This window comes from Ascaphus truei, unplaced genomic scaffold (genome assembly GCF_040206685.1).
Source record: "Ascaphus truei isolate aAscTru1 unplaced genomic scaffold, aAscTru1.hap1 HAP1_SCAFFOLD_926, whole genome shotgun sequence".
NCBI lineage: Eukaryota > Metazoa > Chordata > Amphibia > Anura > Ascaphidae > Ascaphus > Ascaphus truei.
Window position 1 is genome coordinate 77,366 of NW_027457265.1, and position 22,387 is coordinate 99,752.

A 22,387-nucleotide genomic window follows, 5' to 3' on the forward strand; every position below is an offset into this window, starting at 1 on the left:
TGTCCCCTCTCTGTATCACGGTGTCCCCTGTGTGGCTGGATGGACAGATTGCAGGATGTGTCCCCTCTCTGTATCACGGTGTCCCCTGTGTGGTTGGATGGACAGATTGCAGGATGTGTCCCCTCTCTGTATCACGGTGTCCCCTGTGTGGCTGGATGGACAGATTGCAGGATATGTCCCCTCTCTGTATCACGGTGTCCCCTGTGTGGCTGGATGGACAGATTGCAGGATGTGTCCCCTCTCTGTATCACGGTGTCCCCTGTGTGGTTGGATGGACAGATTGCAGGATATGTCCCCTCTCTGTATCACGGTGTCCCCTGTGTGGCTGGATGGACAGATTGCAGGACATGTCCCCTCTCTGTATCACGGTGTCCCCTGTGTGGCTGGATGGACAGATTGCAGGATATGTCCCCTCTCTGTATCACGGTGTCCCCTGTGTGGCTGGATGGACAGATTGCAGGATATGTCCTCTCTCTGTATCACGGTGTCCCCTGTGTGGCTGGATGGACAGATTGCAGGATATGTCCCCTCTGTATCACGGTGTCCCCTGTGTGGCTGGATGGACAGATTGCAGGATATGTCCCCTCTCTGTATCACGGTGTCCCCTGTGTGGCTGGATGGACAGATTGCAGGATATGCCCCCTCTCTGTATCACGGTGTCCCCTGTGTGGCTGGATGGACAGATTGCAGGATATGTCCCCTCGCTGTATCACGGTGTCCCCTGTGTGGCTGGATGGACAGATTGCAGGATGTGTCCCCTCTCTGTATCACGGTGTCCCCTGTGTGGCTGGATGGACAGATTGCAGGATATGTCCCCTCGGTATCACGGTGTCCCCTGTGTGGCTGGATGGACAGATTGCAGGATATGTCCCCTCTCTGTATCACGGTGTCCCCTGTGTGGCTGGATGGACAGATTGCAGGATATGTCCCCTCTCTGTATCACGGTGTCCCCTGTGTGGCTGGATGGATAGATTGCACGATATGTCCCCTCTCTGTATCACGGTGTCCCCTGTGTGGCTGGATGGACAGATTGCAGGATATGTCCCCTCTCTGTATCACGGTGTCCCCTGTGTGGCTGGATGGACAGATTGCAGGATATGTCCCCTCTCTGTATCACGGTGTCCCCTGTGTGGCTGAATGGACAGATTGCAGGATGTGTCCCCTCTCTGTATCACGGTGTCCCCTGTGTGACTGGATGGACAGATTGCCGGATATGTCCCCTCTCTGTATCATGGTGTCCCCTGTGTGGCTGGATGGACAGATTGCAGGATGTGTCCCCTCTCTGTATCACGGTGTCCCGTGTGGCTGGATGGACAGATTGCAGGATATGTCCCCTCTCTGTATCACGGTGTCCCCTGTGTGGCTGGATGGACAGATTGCAGGATATGTCCCCTCTCTGTATCACGGTGTCCCCTGTGTGGCTGGATGGACAGATTGCAGGACATGTCCCCTCTCTGTATCACGGTGTCCCCTGTGTGGCTGGATGGACAGATTGCAGGACATGTCCCCTCGGTATCACGGTGTCCCCTGTGTGGCTGGATGGATAGATTGCACGATATGTCCCCTCTCTGTATCACGGTGTCCCCTGTGTGGTTGAATGGACAGATTGCAGGATGTGTCCCCTCTCTGTATCACGGTGTCCCCTGTGTGGCTGGATGGACAGATTGCAGGATATGTCCCCTCTCTGTATCACGGTGTCCCCTGTGTGGCTGGATGGACAGATTGCAGGATGTGTCCCCTCTCTGTATCACGGTGTCCCCTGTGTGGTTGGATGGACAGATTGCAGGATGTGTCCCCTCTCTGTATCACGGTGTCCCCTGTGTGGCTGGATGGACAGATTGCAGGATATGTCCCTTCGGTATCACGGTGTCCCCTGTGTGGCTGGATGGACAGATTGCAGGATGTGTCCCCTCTCTGTATCACGGTGTCCCCTGTGTGGCTGGATGGACAGATTGCAGGATGTGTCCCCTCTCTGTATCACGGTGTCCCCTGTGTGGTTGGATGGACAGATTGCAGGATGTGTCCCCTCTCTGTATCACGGTGTCCCCTGTGTGGCTGGATGGACAGATTGCAGGACATGTCTCCTCTCTGTATCACGGTGTCCCCTGTGTGGCTGGATGGACAGATTGCAAGACATGTCCCCTGTTTCAGTGTCCCTTGCGGTGATGGGTACAGCCTGACCCTCTCTCTCTCTCTCTCTCTCTCTCTCTGACAGGGCATGGAGTGAGTGTGCGCTGTCTAGCTGAGCACTGCTGCTGCCCATCCTTCATCTTCATCCCATCCTGCCCTGAGGAGGTGGGGGAGATGTGGCTGAAGAGGAGGATTGGATTTGACTCCAAGAACTGGAGGGCGAAGTGTCGCTGCAAACATTCCCATGAGGATCACCTGCCCAAAGGCAGCCACCGCTGCAGGATAGGAGGTAATTCCATTCCACAGCCCGCAGGGTGAGAGGTGACCCCGTGACACAGCCCGCAGGGTGAGAGGTGACCCCGTGACACAGCCCGCAGGGTGAGAGGTGACCCCGTGACACAGCCCGCAGGGTGAGAGGTGACCCCGTGACACAGCCCACAGGGTGAGAGGTGACCCCATGACACAGCCCGCAGGGTGAGAGGTGACCCCGTGACACAGCCCGCAGGCAGTGAAATAAAATGAGAATTATTTGGATAAGAGAAATATAAAATACAGAGAATATACACACTTACTGGGGTCTGGGGGTAAAACTAGGCCTTTCTAGGTGCAAGACGCCTGCTTCAGCACAGGCTGACCTTGTTCACTCCACATCACTGGAAAAAAACCTGGAAAAGGTAACTTTACTCCTGGGGACCAGACCTCAGTCTGGCCAGGAGACCCTGGTACCTCAATGCCCCTGAGAAACGTTAGCGGCGCTTCACTGGACCAGTCCCAAGACTATCTATAAGTCTGAGAGAGAGGGAGAACTCTGATCTGCAGCAGCCCCTTTTAGAGACTACTGTATCCTATGTGTAACCCGTTTACCCCCCCCCCCCCCCCCCACAATCTCACATAGGGTGTCCTAGGGTGTCTCAAGCTCAGGCTACATGTCTCAGTGTGGTGCGTACCTGCTAGCAACAGGGGCCCCTGAGTCTCCCGCGGTGACATGGGGGAAGACAGGACAGGTTTCTGAGGTTGTGCCTCCATTCTCCTCACTGGTGCAGCGCCTCCATCTCCTTCAGCCCCCAGCAGTATGGGGTGGAGTACCTGTAGAAGAATTGTCTCCCCCTCCTCCTGATACACTCCACTCTCAGGCAGGAGCTTGTAGAAAAAGTGCCGTCTCTTTGTTGTCTCTATCACAGCCAGCTGTCCTCCTTTAGGATGACCCCTGACTCCACTCTGGGCCTAGGGCCACCCAAAGTGGGTCTACCTCTTCCCCTATCCCCTATGCAGGGTAGGAGGGATATGGTCCACCTATTACACTCTAACTCTCCCTACTCAAACTCCTTCTCCTAACTCTACTGCTACCTCATTTCTTACTGACTCCTAAATAGGAAGTGCAATGCCCTACGTAGTTTCAACAGGCACCGCCCCTGTGTCTCTTGATTGGACACAGAGTCAGGTGACCTGCCTTCACTTCCTCAGTGCAATTGCTTGAGGTGGGGGAAACCCATGATAACTCCTGGCAAACCTGCCTTTACACAGGGATTACTGCCAGGAGGAGGGTAGAAATATAGCCCCAAACCACACAGGGCTACATATGTGTTAACATGGACACAGCCTTTCAGCCACTCAGAGCGTAGGAACATGTCCCATCAGCCAATCAGAGCGGGACTCATCTGGCTGCTGTCAGATGCTGGGGCGTGTTGAGCCGGCTCGGTACGCCCTGTGGGCGGAACATATGTTCTGGCAAATAGGGAAAGAGGTTTCTGTTTTCCGGACCCAGTACTCCACCCTGCCCCGTCCACTTAGCTCCCCGACACCTCTCAACATCCCGTCTCCTCTTTCATCTATGAATTCTATGCAGACTAGCTGGCACCTTAACCATACGCCCAGGCTGGCTGCATAGCGCCTTATAGTACATGTAAAAAAACACCATAAGTCATACTTTATTACAGCATACATTTTGGGGTAGCTCATATTTGGTTGGGGCACCCACAAACCCAATACAGGTTCTGGGACACCTTGGCACTAGCTGGGGTACCCCCCTTACCCTAGGGATTCACTCAGTTACAAGAATACATATTTTATCCCTGTGCCTCATTCTCCTTTCTGGGCTGTGCTGAAGCAGGGTACCCTAGTGGTGAGTTGCGTTTTCAAGGGGAGGTGTTGCCGGGACAATGTGCCTACATGTATCCGAGAATAAGGGCATTATTCCCGGGTACATTTATAGGGGAACCTACAACTCTGGACCCCGACCTCCTGGGCACATTCTGTTAACAGATCCTTTGCAAAACCCCCCTGAAACTCATCCCCCAGTAATCTCTGCTCGCTGGCACGCCCGGCAATCCCTGCTCGCTGGCACGCCCGGCAATCCCTGCTCGCTGGCACGCCCGGAAATCTCTGCTCGCTGGCACACCCGGAAATCTCTGCTCGCTGGCACGCCCGGAAAGGTAAAAACACACAAAATACTTTTATTACAGGTAACACATGGTAAAGATACAATGTTACTCTCCTGGACCCTTATACACAGATCAGGAGTAACTAAAACGGGCTTAACCTTAATTTGAGAGCCTGGTTACCCCCTACTGTCACAAGGTGACCCCGTGACACAGCCTGCAGGGTGAGAGGTGACGCCCTGACAGCCCGCAGGGTGAGAGGTGACACCCAGATACAGCCTGCATGGTGACAGTCTCCGGTTCCCTCTCCTCCCTCACACAGGGTGTCGCTGTCTTTCCTTTGAGTCCGGATTCCTGTGTGCTGCCTGTGACCGCAAGTGGGAGGCTCATCAGACTTACTTTGAGACCACCGAGCTGAGGAAGCAGGGCAACCTGCCATACGGTGAGTCACCCTACTTCCCTTACATCACGCACCCGACTCCCCTCCCCACATCTGTCACCCAACCCTCACACCCGCCCATAACCCAACACTCACTCCCTGTATCCACCCCACCTATCACCCGTCCCTCACTCCCCGCATCCCCACCCAATCACCCGACCCTCACTCCCCGCATCCCCACCCATCACCCGACCCTCATTCCCCGCATCCCCACCCATCACCCGACCCTCACTCCCCGCATCCCCACCCATCACCCGACCCTCACTCCCCGCATCCCCACCCATCACCCGACCCTCACTCCCCGCATCCCCACCTATCACCCGACCCTCACTCCCCGCATCCCCACCCATCACCCGACCCTCATTCCCCGCATCCCCACCCAATCACCCGACCCTCACTCCCCACTCATCACCCGACCCTCACTCCCCGCATCTCCCACCCATCACCCGACCCTCACTCCCCGCATCCCCACCCATCACCCGACCCTCATTCCCCGCATCCCCACCCAATCACCCGACCCTCACTCCCCACCCATCACCCGACCCTCATTCCCCGCATCCCCACCCAATCACCCGACCCTCACTCCCCACCCATCACCTGACCCTCACTCCCCGCATCCCCACCCAATCACCCGACCCTCACTCCCCGCATCCCCACCCATCACCCGACCCTCACTCCCTGCATCTCCACCCATCACCCGACCCTCACTCCCCGCATCCCCACCCATCACCCGACCCTCACTCCCCGCATCCCCACCCATCACCCGACCCTCACTCTCCGATTCCCCAACCGTCACATGACACCCGCTCCCCACATCCCCACCCAATCACCCGACCCTCACTCCCCACCCATCACCCGACTCCCCTCCCCACATCTGTCACCCAACCCTCACACCCGCCCATAACCCAACACTCACTCCCTGTATCCACCCCACCCATCACCCGACCCTCACTCCCCGCATCCCCACCCATCACCCGACCCTCACTCCCCGCACCCCCACCCATCACCCGACCCTCACTCCCCGCATCCCCACCCATCACCCGACCCTCATTCCCCGCATCCCCACCCAATCACCCGACCCTCACTCCCCACTCATCACCCGACCCTCACTCCCCGCATCCCCACCCATCACCCGACCCTCACTCCCCGCATCCCCACCCATCACCCGACCCTCATTCCCCGCATCCCCACCCAATCACCCGACCCTCACTCCCCACCCATCACCCGACCCTCATTCCCCGCATCCCCACCCATCACCCGACCCTCATTCCCCGCATCCCCACCCAATCACCCGACCCTCACTCCCCACCCATCACCCGACCCTCACTCCCCGCATCCCCACCCAATCACCCGACCCTCACTCCCCGCATCCCCACCCATCACCCGACCCTCACTCCCCACATCCCCACCCATCACCCAACCCTCATTCCCCGCATCCCCACCCAATCACCCGACCCTCACTCCCCACATCCCCACCCATCACCCGACCCTCACTCCCCGCATCCCCACCCATCACCCGACCCTTACTCCCTGCATCCCCACCCATCACCCGACCCTCACTCCCTGCATCCCCACCCATCACCCAACCCTCATTCCCCACATCCCCACCCAATCACCCGACCCTCACTCCCCGCATCTCCACCCATCACCCGACCCTCACTCCCCCCATCCCCATCCATCACCCGACCCTCACTCCCCACATCCCCACCCATCACCCGACCCTCACTCCCTGCATCCCCACCCATCACCCGACCCTCACTCCCTGCATCCCCACCCATCACCCGACCCTCACTCCCCGCATCTCCACCCATCACCCGACCCTCACTCCCTGCACCCCCACCCATCACCCGACCCTCACTCCCCGCATCCCCACCCATCATCCGACCCTCACTCCCCGCATCCCCACCCATCACCCAACCCTCACTCTCCGATTCCCCAACCGTCACATGACACCCGCTCCCCACATCCCCACCCAATCACCCGACCCTCACTCCCCACCCATCACCCGACTCCCCTCCCCACATCTGTCACCCAACCCTCACACCCGCCCATAACCCAACACTCACTCCCTGTATCCACCCCACCCATCACCCGTCCCTCACTCCCCGCATCCCCACCCATCACCCGACCCTCACTCCCCGCATCCCCACCCATCACCCGACCCTCATTCCCCGCATCCCCACCCATCACCTGACCCTCACTCCCCGCATCTCCACCCATCACCCGACCCTCACTCCCCCCATCCCCACCCATCACCCGACCCTCACTCCCTGCATCCCCACCCATCACCCGACCCTCACTCCCCCCATCCCCACCCAATCACCCGACCCTCACTCCCCGCATCCCCACCCATCACCTGAACCTCACTCCCCCCATCCCCACCCATCACCCGACCCTCATTCCCCGCATCCCCACCCATCACCCGACCCTCACTCCCCCCATCCCCACCCATCACCCGACCCTCACTCCCCGCATCCCCACCCATCACCCGACCCTCACTCCCTGCATCCCCACCCATCACCCGACCCTCACTCCCCGCATCCCCACCCATCACCTGAACCTCACTCCCCGCATCCCCACCCATCACCCGACCCTCATTCCCCGCATCCCCACCCATCACCCAACCCTCACTCCCCGCATCCCCACCTATCACCCGACCCTCACTCCCCGCATCCCCACCCATCACCCGTCCCTCACTCCCCGCATCCCCACCCATCACCCGTCCCTCATTCCCCGCATCCCCACCCATCACCCGACCCTCACTCCCTGCATCCCCACCCATCACCCGACCCTCACTCACCACCCATCACCCGACGCTCACTCCCGGCATACCCACCCATCACCCGATCCTCACTCCCCGCTTCCCCACCATCACCCGACCCTCACTCCCTGCATACCCAGCCATCACCCGACACTCACTCACCACCCATCACCTGACCCTCACTCCCGGCATACCCACCCATCACCCGACCCTCACTCCCCGCTTCCCCACCATCACCCGACCCTCACTCCCTGCATACCCAGCCATCACCCGACACTCACTCACCACCCATCACCCGACCCTCACTCCCCGCATCCCCACCCATCACCCGACCCTCACTCGCCGCATCCCCACCCATCACCCGACCCTCACTCCCCCCATCCCCACCATCACCCGACCCTCACTCCCCGCATCCCCACCCATCACCCGACCCTCACTCCCCGCATACCCAGCCATCACCCGACACTCACTCACCACCCATCACCTGACCCTCACTCCCCGCATCCCCACCCATCACCCGACCCTCACTCCCCGCATCCCTACCCATCACCTGACCCTCACTCCCCGCATCCCCACCCATCACCCGACCCTCACTCCCCGCATCCCCACCCAATCACCCGACCCTCACTCCCCACCCATCACCCGACCCTCACTCGCCGCATCCCCACCCATCACCTGACCCTCACTCCCCGCATCCCCACCCATCACCCGACCCTTACTCCCCGCATCCCCACCCATCACCCGACCCTCATTCCCCGCATCCCCACCCATCACCCGACCCTCACTCCCCGCATCCCCACCCATCACCCGACCCTCACTCCCCGCATCCCCACCTATCACCCGACCCTCATTCCCCGCATCCCTACCCATCACCCGACCCTCACTCGCCGCATCCCCACCCATCATCTGACCCTCACTCCCCGCATCCCCACCCATCACCCAACCCTCACTCCCTGCATCCCCACCCATCACCCGACCCTCACTCCCCGCCCATCACCCGACCCTTACTCCCCGCATCCCCACCCATCACCCGACCCTCACTCCCCACCCATCACCCGACCCTCATTCCCCGCATCCCTACCCATCACCCGACCCTCACTCCCTGCATCCCCACCCATCACCCGATCCTCACTCCCCACCCATCACCCGACCCTCACTCCCCGCATCCCTACCCATCACCCGACCCTCACTCGCCGCATCCCCACCCATCACCTGACCCTCACTCCCCGCATCCCCACCCATCACCCGACCCTCACTCCCCGCATCCCTACCCATCACCCGACCCTCACTCCCCGCATCCCTACCCATCACCCGACCCTCACTCCCCGCATCCCTACCCATCACCCGACCCTCACTCGCCGCATCCCCACCATCACCCGACCCTCACTCCCCGCATCCCCACCCATCACCCGACCCTCACTCCCCGCATCCCTACCCATCACCCGACCCTCACTCGCCGCATCCCCACCCATCACCTGACCCTCACTCCCCGCACCCCCACCCAATCACCCGACCCTCACTCCCCACATCCCCACCCATCACCCGACCCTCACTCCCCGCATCCCCACCCATCACCTGAACCTCACTCCCCGCATCCCCACCCATCATCCGACCCTCACTCCCCGCATCCCCACCCATCACCCAACCCTCACTCCCCCCATCCCCACCCATCACCTGACCCTCACTCCCCGCATCCCCACCCAATCACCCGACCCTCACTCCCCACCCATCACCTGAACCTCACTCCCCGCATCCCCACCCATCATCCGACCCTCACTCCCTGCATCCCCACCCATCACCCGACCCTCACTCCCCGCATCCCCACCATCACCCGACCCTCACTCCCCGCATCCCCACCCAATCACCCAACCCTCACTCCCCCCATCCCCACCCATCACCTGACCCTCACTCCCCGCATCCCCACCCATCACCCGACCCTCACTCCCCGCATCCCCACCCATCACCCGACCCTCACTCCCCGCATCCCCACCCATCACCCGACCCTCACTCGCCGCATCCCCACCCATCACCTGACCCTCACTCCCCGCATCCCCACCCAATCACCCGTCCCTCACTCCCCGCATCCCCACCCAATCACCCGTCCCTCACTCCCCGCATCCCCACCCATCACCCGACCCTCATTCCCCGCATCCCCACCCATCACCCGACCCTCACTCCCCGCATCCCCACCCATCACCCGACCCTCATTCCCTGCATCCCCACCCATCACCCAACCCTCATTCCCTGCATCCCCACCCATCACCCAACCCTCACTCCCCCCATCCCCACCCATCACCCAACCCTCACTCCCCCCATCCCCACCCATCACCTGACCCTCACTCCCCGCATCCCCACCCATCACCCGACCCTCACTCCCCGCCCATCACCCATCCCTCACTCCCCCCATCCCCACCCATCACCTGACCCTCACTCCCCGCATCCCCACCATCACCCGACCCTCACTCCCCGCATCCCCACCCAATCACCCAACCCTCACTCCCCCCATCCCCACCCATCACCTGACCCTCACTCCCCGCATCCCCACCCATCACCCGACCCTCACTCCCCGCATCCCCACCCATCACCCGACCCTCACTCCCCGCATCCCCACCCATCACCCGACCCTCACTCGCCGCATCCCCACCCATCAGCTGACCCTCACTCCCCGCATCCCCACCCAATCACCCGTCCCTCACTCCCCGCATCCCCACCCAATCACCCGTCCCTCACTCCCCGCATCCCCACCCATCACCCGACCCTCATTCCCCGCATCCCCACCCATCACCCGACCCTCACTCCCCGCATCCCCACCCATCACCCGACCCTCATTCCCTGCATCCCCACCCATCACCCAACCCTCATTCCCTGCATCCCCACCCATCACCCAACCCTCACTCCCCCCATCCCCACCCATCACCCAACCCTCACTCCCCCCATCCCCACCCATCACCCGACCCTCATTCCCCGCATCCCCACCCATCACCTGAACCTCACTCCCCGCATCCCCACCCATCACCCAACCCTCACTCCCTGCATCCCCACCCATCACCCGACCCTCACTCCCCGCATCCCCACCCATCACCCGACCCTCACTCCCCGCATCCCCAGCCATCACCCGACCCTCACTCACCACCCATCACCCGACGCTCACTCCCGGCATACCCACCCATCACCCGATCCTCACTCCCCGCATCCCCACCCATCACCTGACCCTCATTCCCCGCATCCCCACCCATCACCCGACCCTTACTCCCCGCATCCCCACCCATCATCCGACCCTCACTCCCCGCATCCCCACCCATCACCCGACCCTTACTCCCCGCCCATCACCCGACCCTTACTCCCCGCATCCCCACCCATCACCTGACCCTCACTCCCCGCATCCCCACCCATCACCCGACCCTTACTCCCCGCCCATCACCCGACCCTTACTCCCCGCATCCCCACCCATCACCCGACCCTCACTCCCCGCATCCCCAAAATTACAGGGCAACACAGTAAGGTACAATATTAGACCCAAGAGCTGACACTTTCAGCCCTTGCCATACGGTTTCAGGGGCAGCCAGCCGGGCTCCACCTTTATTAATGAAGGCTGGCTAAGCCCTACCGTCACAACCAGGTTTATCAACACCTTTTTGTACCGGGATCATTGATTGAGCAAAGCAAGGAGGTAAAATAAATTGTAATTTATTTCAGGAAAAGACAGACAATTTGCACAGTTAACACACTTACTGGGAACGGGGCTAACGAATAAACTTCTCCTTTAAACGAAATTCACAAAAATGACCTCTGTAGGAGCCCTTTCCAATAACCGGGGAGGTACTCACGAAAGTCCTGGTACTGATTTCGACATGCAATGCCAGCCGCGACCGCTACGTCTCATAAAGCAGGACTTGGAAAATGTTCTGACTCAAAATCTTTGAAGCCGGCTCGCGTCTATTCAGTACAGAGCATCTTTGAATTTGCCGCTGTTGCGCCTCTGAGAACAACGGTGCCTCATCACCCCAGGCAGTCACCTTACCCGGCATCTCTTGGGCTTGTTCTGGCTCACCGACCATCTCTGGTTCCTCTGCGGGGACCGGGTCTGGAACCGTTTCAGCCTGCTCTGTAGTCATCGGGATACTCGAATCCCCTTGTGCCTCTTCTGGGGCACACAGGCCCTCCGAAGCCTCCATAGTTGAGGTAGATGGTGCTTTAGCAGCATCGACCACCCTAGGTGGCGGGGTTGGTCGCATCTTTGTTGCCGAAGTCCATAGGTCGCAGCAGTGTTTGCTTCAGGAATTGTGCTCTGCAACGGGCACACTGGGCTCCCCAGACCAGGTCGCTCCCTGGGAAGTCGCATTTGGGGCAAAGGCAATTCAGATACCTCTTCCCTCCAACCTTTACCACCAGGAGTCATCCTGGTAGTTGATAGTGGGTAAACTCAATCTCCTTCGACATGGTCACTCCTTTCACTCACAAACAGAAGAACTGAGGGTGCGGTCCGCTGCTTCCAAGACTTCCCTTGTTCTCCCAAGTCTTCAGGCATTGGCTACCAGCATGTCCCCTCCCTCTGGTGGAGATTAGAGAAGGGGCAACCATTAGCATAGATGGGGCGTGACTCTGACTCCGGGCTGAGCCAGTCAAATCGCTTGGGTGGGGTCCTGGCTTTCACGCCACACCCTTGCAGAACTTTGCAAAGATGCATACAGACTGTTTGCAAGCCTTCCACGTGGTTCCCATTCTCAGTGGGAACCGCCATTTTGTATTGTGCAACTCACGTGGTGCATTCCCTGGCAAGGGAACCTCCATTTTGAGCACAGTCCGTTCTCTAACTGTATAGGACACGCAATTCTGATGGGAATCCATGTCCTGTGGATCTGTACAGCACATGGTTGTGGTCTACCAAGAGTAGGTTAAACCCCCGGCTAGCACAGTTCCATCTCGATACGCTGCACATGATTACAGTCCATTGCAAGCACTCTGGGGTTCCATAGTCTGGCTACTGGCTAGTGGTACTCTGGGCTTCTTCCAACCGAGGGGTCTAGACACCTTGTACTTCAGGCACTCCTCCTAAGATACTCCCTATCAGTACCGGGTGCCGCCTCCTATTGGCTGCCAGCATCGCGAACACTCTCCAGAGGTCTCTGGGACTCAGTTAACCTGAGCACCCCTTTTAGGCATCCCGACTACCCGCCTCAGGGTGACTTAGAACAGCTATAGCCATCTTGTCCCTAGACCATTCACCTGATAGGGCCGTCTAGGTCATAGCTCCTTGCAGGGAGCGATATCCCCCTGGACACTATAAAAAGAAATAGTATCCGCAGTCCCAAGATTCCATTTGTATCCATAAAAAGATGTCTTTATCCCTCTGCTGCTCCCACTCTCCCGTGATCAGCGGGGTCAAACCGGAACATATACCCAAAAAGGAAGCGCAAAAGAGAAAAGAACCACCCGTACCTCCTGAAGAAGCGTCATATGACGCGAAACGCGTAGAGGTGACGTCATCACGCAGCGGGGAGCGAACGTGACGATGGAAGCCCAACCTGCTGCGGATACCCAGCAGTCTAGCACTGGGGGTGTTCTCCTTCATATGTAAGCAGTAATACCATCCTCAGCACCCTGTACTTACCTAGTTGTAGTTATGTGGGTTTTGAATTGAGAATTCATCATTGTGCATAGACTGTGTGGGTTTACAGATCCTATGTGATATTTTTTATTAATTCATGTATTTTATGTGATATTGTTATTTTGAGTAAATTTATAAAGCTTTGGAATATTGACTGATGGTTCTTTTCTCTTTTGCGCTCCCCCTGTGCACTATACCTAGCCTCCCTCTTGCTGTAGCACTTGCTCTGGAAGCGTACCTTGTTACTTCCAGCCTTGTTCTGCTGAAAGCCTTTCCTGATGATCTCAGCAGCGCCTCCAAAAGTACCGGTGTTTCCCCCACCCGGTGGGAGATTTGGCCATTACTACGGTGTATGGTGCATGATACCTGCTGGTAGCAGGAGGGCTGAGTCATCCACCAGTGGTAGTGGGGACACAGGACTAGGCTTCTGGGGTTAATACCCTACATATTCATTAGCAGAGCAGCGCCTCCATCTGCCGTAGGCTCCAGGGAACTGAAGGTGATCTCCCACGGTAGAACGATTACCTCTCCCCAGTAAGGTCACGCTGCAGGCAGGAGGTATATAACAACAGGAACAGTTTATTGTCTCTTCTGTACAGCGCAGTTGCTAGGCAGGGTTCTACCCGATGCAGTCTCACAGCTATCACTGGAGATGGTCCCTGGACCTTCACTACAGGCCAAGGGCACCCGCAGCCACCCTAGCTCTTCCCTACCTCCCTAGCAGGGGCAGAGGTATGATCCACACTCACTCTCCCCCGGAGGGAAGAGGACCCAAGTATGCCCAATAGTCAGGCTCTGGGATGTGTGACCTGCCCCTCTCAAGTGGGTAGAGGCACTTCTAAATTTACGGGGTTCCTGCGCTTAAGTACTGCCAGGAGGAGGGCACCAGGTCTGGCTCATGATTGGTCCTGCCCAGACCTGATGTCACCGCCTCCCGCTGTCACTCAAGTGCAGCTCCTCGGAGGGGGAAAACCCCATATCAATTATTGGCAACCTGATTGTACCAGGGCTTACTGCCAGCCCAAGGGTGGAATAGTAGCCATCAGGGGACCTGGTTACATACATACCTGCATACTGTACCTGCATACTGTACCTGCATACTGTACCTGCCTTTATTTTAAGCAGCATTTACGGACAAGAGAGACACTCTTGATATAATTGTGTGTGTAAATAAAGCAGCGGATTCTTGGAATTGTATTGCATTGCATGTATTGCATTGCATGTATTGCATTGCATGTATTGCATTGCATGTATTGCATTGCATGTATTGCATTGTATTGCATTGCATGTCTTGCATTGCATGTCTTGCATTGCATGTCTTGCATTGCATGTCTTGCATTGCATGTCTTGCATTGCATGTCTTGCATTGCATGTCTTGCATTGCATGTCTTGCATTGCATGTCTTGCATTGTATGTATTGCATTGTATGTATTGCATTGTATGTCTTTATTTATATAGCACCATTAATGTACATAGCGCGTCACAGTAGCTTCAGACAAACGTAACATTTAGGAAGAGGAGTCCCTGCCCCGAGGAGCTTACAGTCTAATTGGTAGGTAGGGAGAACGTACAGAGACAGTAGGAGGGAGTTCTGGTAAGTGCGTCTGCAGGGGACCAAGCTTTATGTATCATGTGTTCAGAATATTCACAGTGCAATTCATATGCTTCTTTAAGCAAGTGTGTCTTAAGGTGGGTCTTAAAGGTGGATAGAGAGGGTGCTAGTCAAGTACTGAGGGGAAGGGCATTCCAGAGGTGTGGGGCAGTCAGTGAGAAAGGTTTAAGGCGGGAGAGGGCTTTAATTACAAAGGGGGTAGAAAGAAGACATGCTTGAGCAGAATGCAAGAATCGGGATGCTGCATAGCGAGAAATTAGGGATGAGATGTAAGTAGGGGCATGTTGCAGGGTACATGCAACCACACACGTGGGTTCTCTTGATAAGGCTTATTTATTGAGCCTTAAAAACATACAGCACACAAAACAAAATAGCTTCTCTTCAGCATACAAAAACAAAATAGCTTCTCTTCAGCAGACAAAAACAAAATAGCTTCTCTTCAGCATAGGAAACAAGGCAGCTTCTCTTCCGCATGCAGGACACAGACAGTTCATCACAAATGTACTTTGAAAAACAGACCTATAGCAGTAATCTCTTCAGTATTTCAGTCCTGACTCCTGACCAGCTAGCTTTCATGTGTGTACAGCCTGGGGGTTTTAAAACACACTTGATGCAGCTGGGGTCAGACTAATTAAACAGCCCTTCTCCACTGAAACGTAACCTCGTCACTGCTGCACTGCAAGCATAAACATAGGTTTGCCAGGTATATGGCTGGTGACGTTCATTCACCCTGTCACATTCCTCCCCAGTTAGTGTGTGGCTGGGGCTATGCACGGCTGAAGCCCGACCATCCACCCCTTCTCTAGAAAAGAAGTCAGCATTTGCATTTTCTTTTTTAGGCCTGTGCTGAATCTCAAATGAGAAGGGTTGGAGGGCCATATACCTCCTGGTCAACCTAGCATTGGAATCCTTCATACTATTTAACCACTTCAGTGGAGCATGATCCATCACCAGTTTAAAATGGACTCCTGCCAGGTAATGCCTCAAAGCCTCGATTGCCCACTTTACTGCGAGGCACTCCTTCTCAATCACTGAGTAGTTTTTTTCCCTCTGGAACAATTTCCTACTCAGAAAAAGGATTGGATGTTCCACTCCCTAAAACTGTTGTGACAGCACTGCCCCTAGCCCTATCTCTGATGCATCGGTTTGTACTACAAAAGGCCTATTGAAGTCTGGGCTTCTAAGGATGAGACCCTCTGATAGACACCTTTTTATGTCCTCAAAGGCTCTCTGACACTCCCTTGACCATACCACTTGTGTAGGGGCACACTTTTTTGTGAGGTCTGTTAATGGGGCTGCAACTTCCGAGTAGTTGGGGATGAACCGCCGATAGTACCCTGCCAAACCCAGCATTGAGCGTACCTGCGTTTTTGTTTGGGGGGTCGGAACTTCTTTCAGGGCAACTACCTTGTCGGCTAGTGGCCTTACTTTTACACCTCCCACTGCATACCCTAAGTATTTGGTTTCCGCCTTACCCAAGGCACATTTCTTAGGGTTGGCTGTGAGCCCTGTCTCTCTTAGAGATTTGAGGACCGCTTTCAGCCTATTTAGATTGGCCCGCCAGTGTTTACTATAAATGACAATGTCATCTAGGTAGGCTGTGGCATAAGCCCTATGGGGTCTCAGCACCTTATCCATGAGTCTCTGAAATGTGGCTGGGGCTCCATGCAGTCCAAATGGCATTGTCACAAACTGGTATAAACCCATGGGAGTGGCAAAGGCTGTTTTGCACTTGGACTTTTCCTCTATGGGTATTTGCCAGTATCCTTTTGTTAAGTCCAGCGTGGATATATATTCCTTGCTACCAAGGGCGTCAATTAACTCGTCCACCCTTGGCATCGGATATGTGTCAAATTTGGATACCGCATTGACCTTTCGGAGGTCCACACAAAATCTTACCTTCCCATCGAGTTTAGGGACCATAACTACTGGACTACACCACTCACTGCATGATTCCTCAATCACTCCTAAGTGTAACATTTCTTGTACCTCCTTCTCTACCAGAGCCCTACGACTTTCAGGCAACCTATAAGGACGGGAACGTACCTTTACCCCGGTGCTGTCTCGATCACATTTGAAATTAAATTAGTTTGCCCTGGCAATTCAGAAAAAACATCATGGAATTGTGTAATTATTTCTAACAAGTCCCCTTTTTGTTCAGAGGACAACTGTCTACCCATTGGGATTTTATCATCACCCACGATGTTCTCCCGTGGGGGCTGAGGACCCAAGTCCGTTTCCTCCTCCACCGGGTGGATGAATAGAGACCGCTGCATCTTCCAGGGTTTCAGCAAGTTCACATGGTAAATTTGTTTACCCTTCCTGGACCCTGGTTGAGCGATCTCATAATCCACATCACCCGTGCAGCGGAGTACTTCGAATGGGCCCTGCCATTTGGCCAGGAGTTTACTCTCACAACTGGGTAACAATAACATCACCTGGTCTCCCGGGTGAAACACTCTCATACGAGCATTCTGATTGTAATGTCTCTCCTGACTGTCCTGGGCTGATCTAAGATTCTCCCTGGCAAAATGGCCGACCACATCTAGGCGCTTCCTAAGGTCTAGTACATATTGCAGGGTATTCTTAGAAGGGGACTGCTGTTCCTCCCAGGACTCCTTTAGAAGGTCTAAGATACCCCGGGGTTGGCGGTCATAGAGCAATTCAAATGGAGAGAATCCCGTAGAGGCCTGGGGAACTTCCCGCACTGCAAACAGCAGAAAAGGGAGAAGTTCATCCCAGGCTCTCTTCTCTGAATCTACAAATTTTCGCAGCATCCCTTTTAGAGTTCGGTTAAATCTTCGGAAAAGGGGAGAAAACATGAAACACAAGGAATATACACAAAAAACGGAGAACGGCAAGTATGCTAGGGGGGCATACTTGCCGTTCTCCGTTTTTTTTGTATATTCCTTGTGTTTCATGTTTTTTCCTTCCCCCCCCCCCCCCCCACCCCTCACTTTGTGACATGCCCATTTGTGATACTGGTTTCTGCAAACACATTTGATTTATTTCTGGTTCGTTTTATTATTAAATGTTTATTCTGCATTACAACTGTTTTCATCATTTAGCTATTAGACAGTGAGTGCTGGTACTTACGTAGATTTCTTTTAAAAGTTCTTCCATTTTTCTCATTTTTGTGTGTGTGTGTGGCCCTTCAACTGCAGGGGCCCCTCAAAATTCCGGCACTTCTGACACCATATGTTGCAGGGTACATGCAACCACACACGTGGGTTCTCTTGATAAGGCTTATTTATTGAGCCTTAAAAACATACAGCACACAAAACAAAATAGCTTCTCTTCAGCATACAAAAACAAAATAGCTTCTCTTCAGCAGACAAAAACAAAATAGCTTCTCTTCAGCATAGGAAACAAGGCAGCTTCTCTTCAGCATGAAGGAGACAGACAGTTCAACACAAATGTACTTTGAAAAACAGACCTTATAGCAGTAATCTCTTCAGTATTTCAGTCCTGTCTCCTGACCAGCTAGCCTACATGTGTGTACAGCCTGGGGGTTTTAAAACACACTTGATTATGCAGCTGGGGTCAGACTAATTAAGCAGCCCTTCTCAACTGAAACTTAACCTCGTCACTGCTGCACTGCAAGCCTAAACATAGGTTTGCCAGGTATATGGCTGGTGACGTTCATTCACCCTGTCACAGGGCAGAAGAGTGTAAAGCTTTAAAAGTGAGGAGAAGAATGGAGTGTGAGATGCGGGATTTGATCGGAAGCCAGGAGAGGGATTTCATGAGGGGAGCTGCTGAGACAGATCTAGGAAAGAGTAGAGTGATTCTGGCAGCAGCATTTAGGATAGATTGTAGGGGAGACAGGTGAGAGGCAGGAAGGCCGGACAGCAGGAGGTTACAGTAATCAAGACGGGAGAGAATGAGGGCCTGAGTCAGAGTTTTAGCAGTCGAGCAACAGAGGAAAGGGCGTATCTTTGTTATATTGCGGAGGAAAAAGCGACAGGTTTTAGAAATGTTTTGAATGTGAGGGGCAAATGTGAGAGAGAAGTAGAGTGTGACCCCTAGGCAGCGTGCTTGGGCTACTGGGTGTATGATCGTAGTTCCAACAGTAATGTGGAAGGAGGTAGTGAGGCCAGGTTTGGGAGGAAGTACACTGGCGACACGTTTTATTGAAGTGCGGCCGGTTCCGCAAGCCGGGAGATTTCCCGGCTTGCTAGTGGCATCCCCTCGGCGTGCCGCGCGTCACCGATGCGCGGTCACGCGTCATCGGGTGCCTGCGCCCCCTGCACGCGCGTCCAGGGCTCCCCGAGGGAGCCCTGGTGTCCCGCGATGTGGGGGACAGTGGCAGGGGGTTCCGGGGGACCCGGCAGCGGGAGGAAGAAAGCCCCGATCGGAGGGCGCTCCTCCGCTGCTTCGGCGCGCGCCCGGCACCCTCCGGTGCGTGCCAGGTTACTGCTGCGGCCGAGAACGGGCAAATGCTCGAATAAACTCGGCCGCAGCAGTATAAGGAGTTCTGTTTTTGACATGTTAAATTTAAGTCAGCGGAGGGCCATCCAAGATGATATCGCAGAGAGACATTCAGAAAGTTTGGTCGAGTGTTGAAAAGTAAATTTGTGTGTCGTCAGCATAGAGGTGATATTTAAACCCGAGGTCAAGCAATATGAGCAGAGTGTAATGACCTCTGTCTTTGGCAGCATGGAGGTCATTAGTTATTTTAGTGAGGGCTGTTTCAGTCGAGTGAGCAGTGCGGAAGCCAGATTGTAGAGTGTCTAGGAGAGAATGGGTGTTGAGAAAGTGGAGCAAGCGAGAGAAAACAAGACGTTCAAGGAGTTTGGAGGCAAAAGGCAGGAGGGAGACAGGTCGATAGTTAGAAAGACAGGTAGGGTCAAGCTTGCTGTTTTTGAGTAATGGTGTAACGGTTGCATGTTTCAAGGAGGAGGGAAAGGTACCAGAGTAGAGGGAGGTGTTAAATATGTGTGTGAGCATAGGGGTTATAGTAGGAACAAGATGTTAGGAGATGGAGGGAATGGGGTCAAGAGGGCAAGTGGTAGAGAGAGAAGAGGAGATCAGTAGTGATACATCCTACTCTGTGACAGCGGAAAATTGTCAAGGAAGGCAGGAGGAGAGTTAGGAAGAGGTGTGGGATGGGAGGAGGAAACACAGGGGATGTTCTGACAAATGGATTCCACCTTTTCCTTGAAATAGTCAGCAAAGTCCTGAGGAGAAATGGAGGAAGAAGAGGCAGCTGAGGGTGGTTTGAGTAGAGAGTCAAAGACAGAGAAGAGTCGGCGTGGGTTAGACTTGTGTGTTGATTAATGAAGTAAAGTAGGCTTGTTTAGCCTGAGAGAGGGCCGAGTTGAAACAGGATAGCATAAATTTGTAGTGAAGGAAGTCTGCAAGAGTCTGAGATTTACTCCAGAGGCGTTCAGAGGAACGAGTGGAGGAACGCAGCATGCGAGTGTGGGAATTTAGCCAGGGTCTAGGGTTAGAAGGGCGAGGGCGGCAGAGAGAAAGCGGGGCATGTATATCAAGAGAGGAGGATAAGGCAGAGTTGTAGTTCCTGACCAAGTTGTCAGGGTCTGAAGCAGAACTGAGAGAGGAGAGGGAGGAGCGTAAAGCGGAATCAAAAGCTGGTAGGTTAGTAGAGTGCAGGTTTCTCTAGAAGCGAGGGGTAGATGGAGATGGAGATGGAGAAGGGGAGAAGCGAGATAGAGAGAATGAGATGAGGTGATGGGGATAGAAATATACAAGTAGTGACATCCTGTCTCAGCTCTCTCCCTAACAGTTCCTTCAGATATCGAATACCTTTTTGAAATGAAGAAAAGGAGGATATCTGTTCATTCACAGATATTAAAAATGAACCATTTTCAGGCTATTTATATAAAACCAACACATTTGCCCCACATTCCCAAACCCCAGTTATCCTCTAAATATTAGCAATAGTTGCTCTCATGCCGGATATTTGCAGCTTTTGTATTTGTTGATTTACAGATGTATCACAAATTAGCCATCGTTGACTTAATTTTACAATTTCTTGTGAAAATCCCCAAATATTCCCCATAGTTACAATAAATTCAGATATTCACAAATATGTTGTCAGCTGGTTATTTTCCCGATACCTGAACTTGCACAAAGCCGTCCTGTCTCTACCCCACAGCCTGCCCGTTAATGTGACTTCCCGCTCTGCCTCCTGGCACAGGAGTAGTAAGGCATTTACCCTCCTGCCAGCTGATGAGCTGCTCTGTTCCTCTCTGTCCCCAGGGGAAGACTACATGCCCTTCACGGAGATGCCCCACTTGCAGAACGCAGCGCTGAGGGGCTGCGAGGAGGACCCATGTGAAGATTTGTCCCAATATGGGGGTCGGCAAGCACTCCCCCCCAGCTCACACCCTGTGCCTCGCCCCTCTCTTGGTCCCTGCAACATGACTCACAAAAAGAATGGGAAGAGCAGTTAGGGCCGAAGGGAACACCCCCTCCCCTCCCACCACCCGGAGGGAACGCCCCTCTCCCCCTCCCACCACCCAGAGGAAACGCCCCCCTCCCCTCCCACCACCCGGAGGGAACGCCCCTCTCCCCCTCCCACCACCCAGAGGGAACGCCGCTCCACCCTCCCACCACCCGGGGGAATGAGACATCAGACACCCCCTGAGCACAGGACCGAATAAAAGCATGAGAGCCACTAGGCATTGTGTCCATCCGTCAGTGACCTGCCCAACTGTGACTGCGTGTCACCAGAACGGATGTATCTCTCGTTATTGTACTCGTCAGTGAGTTAGAGCACATTAAACATGGTATGTTTACGAGATATTTCAAAATACAATAACGTGTGATGTAGTGAAAAGGTTCAGCTGAAAATAAGCACGATGATCACCATGAGTGCAATTCCACCCGGGCCACAAACACAACACAGACCAACAATGTCTTCAAAGTGCAGGTCACCTCTAGGACAGAGATACACAGCGCAGGTTTCCTCTGGGACAGAGATACACAGTGCAGGTCTCCTCTGGGACAGAGATACACAGCGCAGTTTTCCTCTGGGACAGAAATACACAGTGCAGCTCTCCTCTGGGACAGAGATACACAGTGCAGGTCTCCTCTGGGACAGAGATACACAGTGCAGGTCTCCTCTGGGACAGAGATACACAGCGCAGGTCTCCTCTGGGACAGAGGTACACAGTGCAGGTCTCCTCTGGGACAGAGATACAAAGTGCAGGTCTCCTCTCAGACAGAGACACACAGTGCAGGTCTCCTCTGGGACAGAGATACACAGTCTCTGTCTCCTCTGGGACAGAGATACACAGTGCAGGTCTCCTCTGGGACAGAGATACACCGTGCAGGTCTCCTCTGGGACAGAGGTACACAGTGCAGGTCTCCTCTGGGACAGAGATACACAGTGCAGGTCTCCTCTGGGACAGAGGTACACAGGGCAGGTCTCCTCTGGGACAGAGATACACAGTGCAGGTCTCCTCTGGGACAGAGATACACAGTGCTGGTC

At 55.1% G+C, this 22,387-nt stretch overlaps 1 protein-coding gene across 1 annotated transcript in view; it reads left to right on the forward strand.

Annotated features, from left to right (window-relative positions):
• The window catches only part of FAM221B (family with sequence similarity 221 member B), a gene marked incomplete at its 5' end in the record, with an annotated part of 82,670 nt that extends 60,955 nt beyond the window's left edge, over positions 1-21,715 (forward strand). The window contains 3 exons of the mRNA XM_075585090.1: positions 2,216-2,419; positions 4,831-4,950; positions 21,154-21,715. Of these exons, the coding sequence (XP_075441205.1) occupies positions 2,216-2,419; positions 4,831-4,950; positions 21,154-21,347 (518 nt within the window). The remainder of the gene's footprint in view (positions 1-2,215; positions 2,420-4,830; positions 4,951-21,153) is intronic.
• Positions 21,716-22,387: the final 672 nt, after the last annotated feature.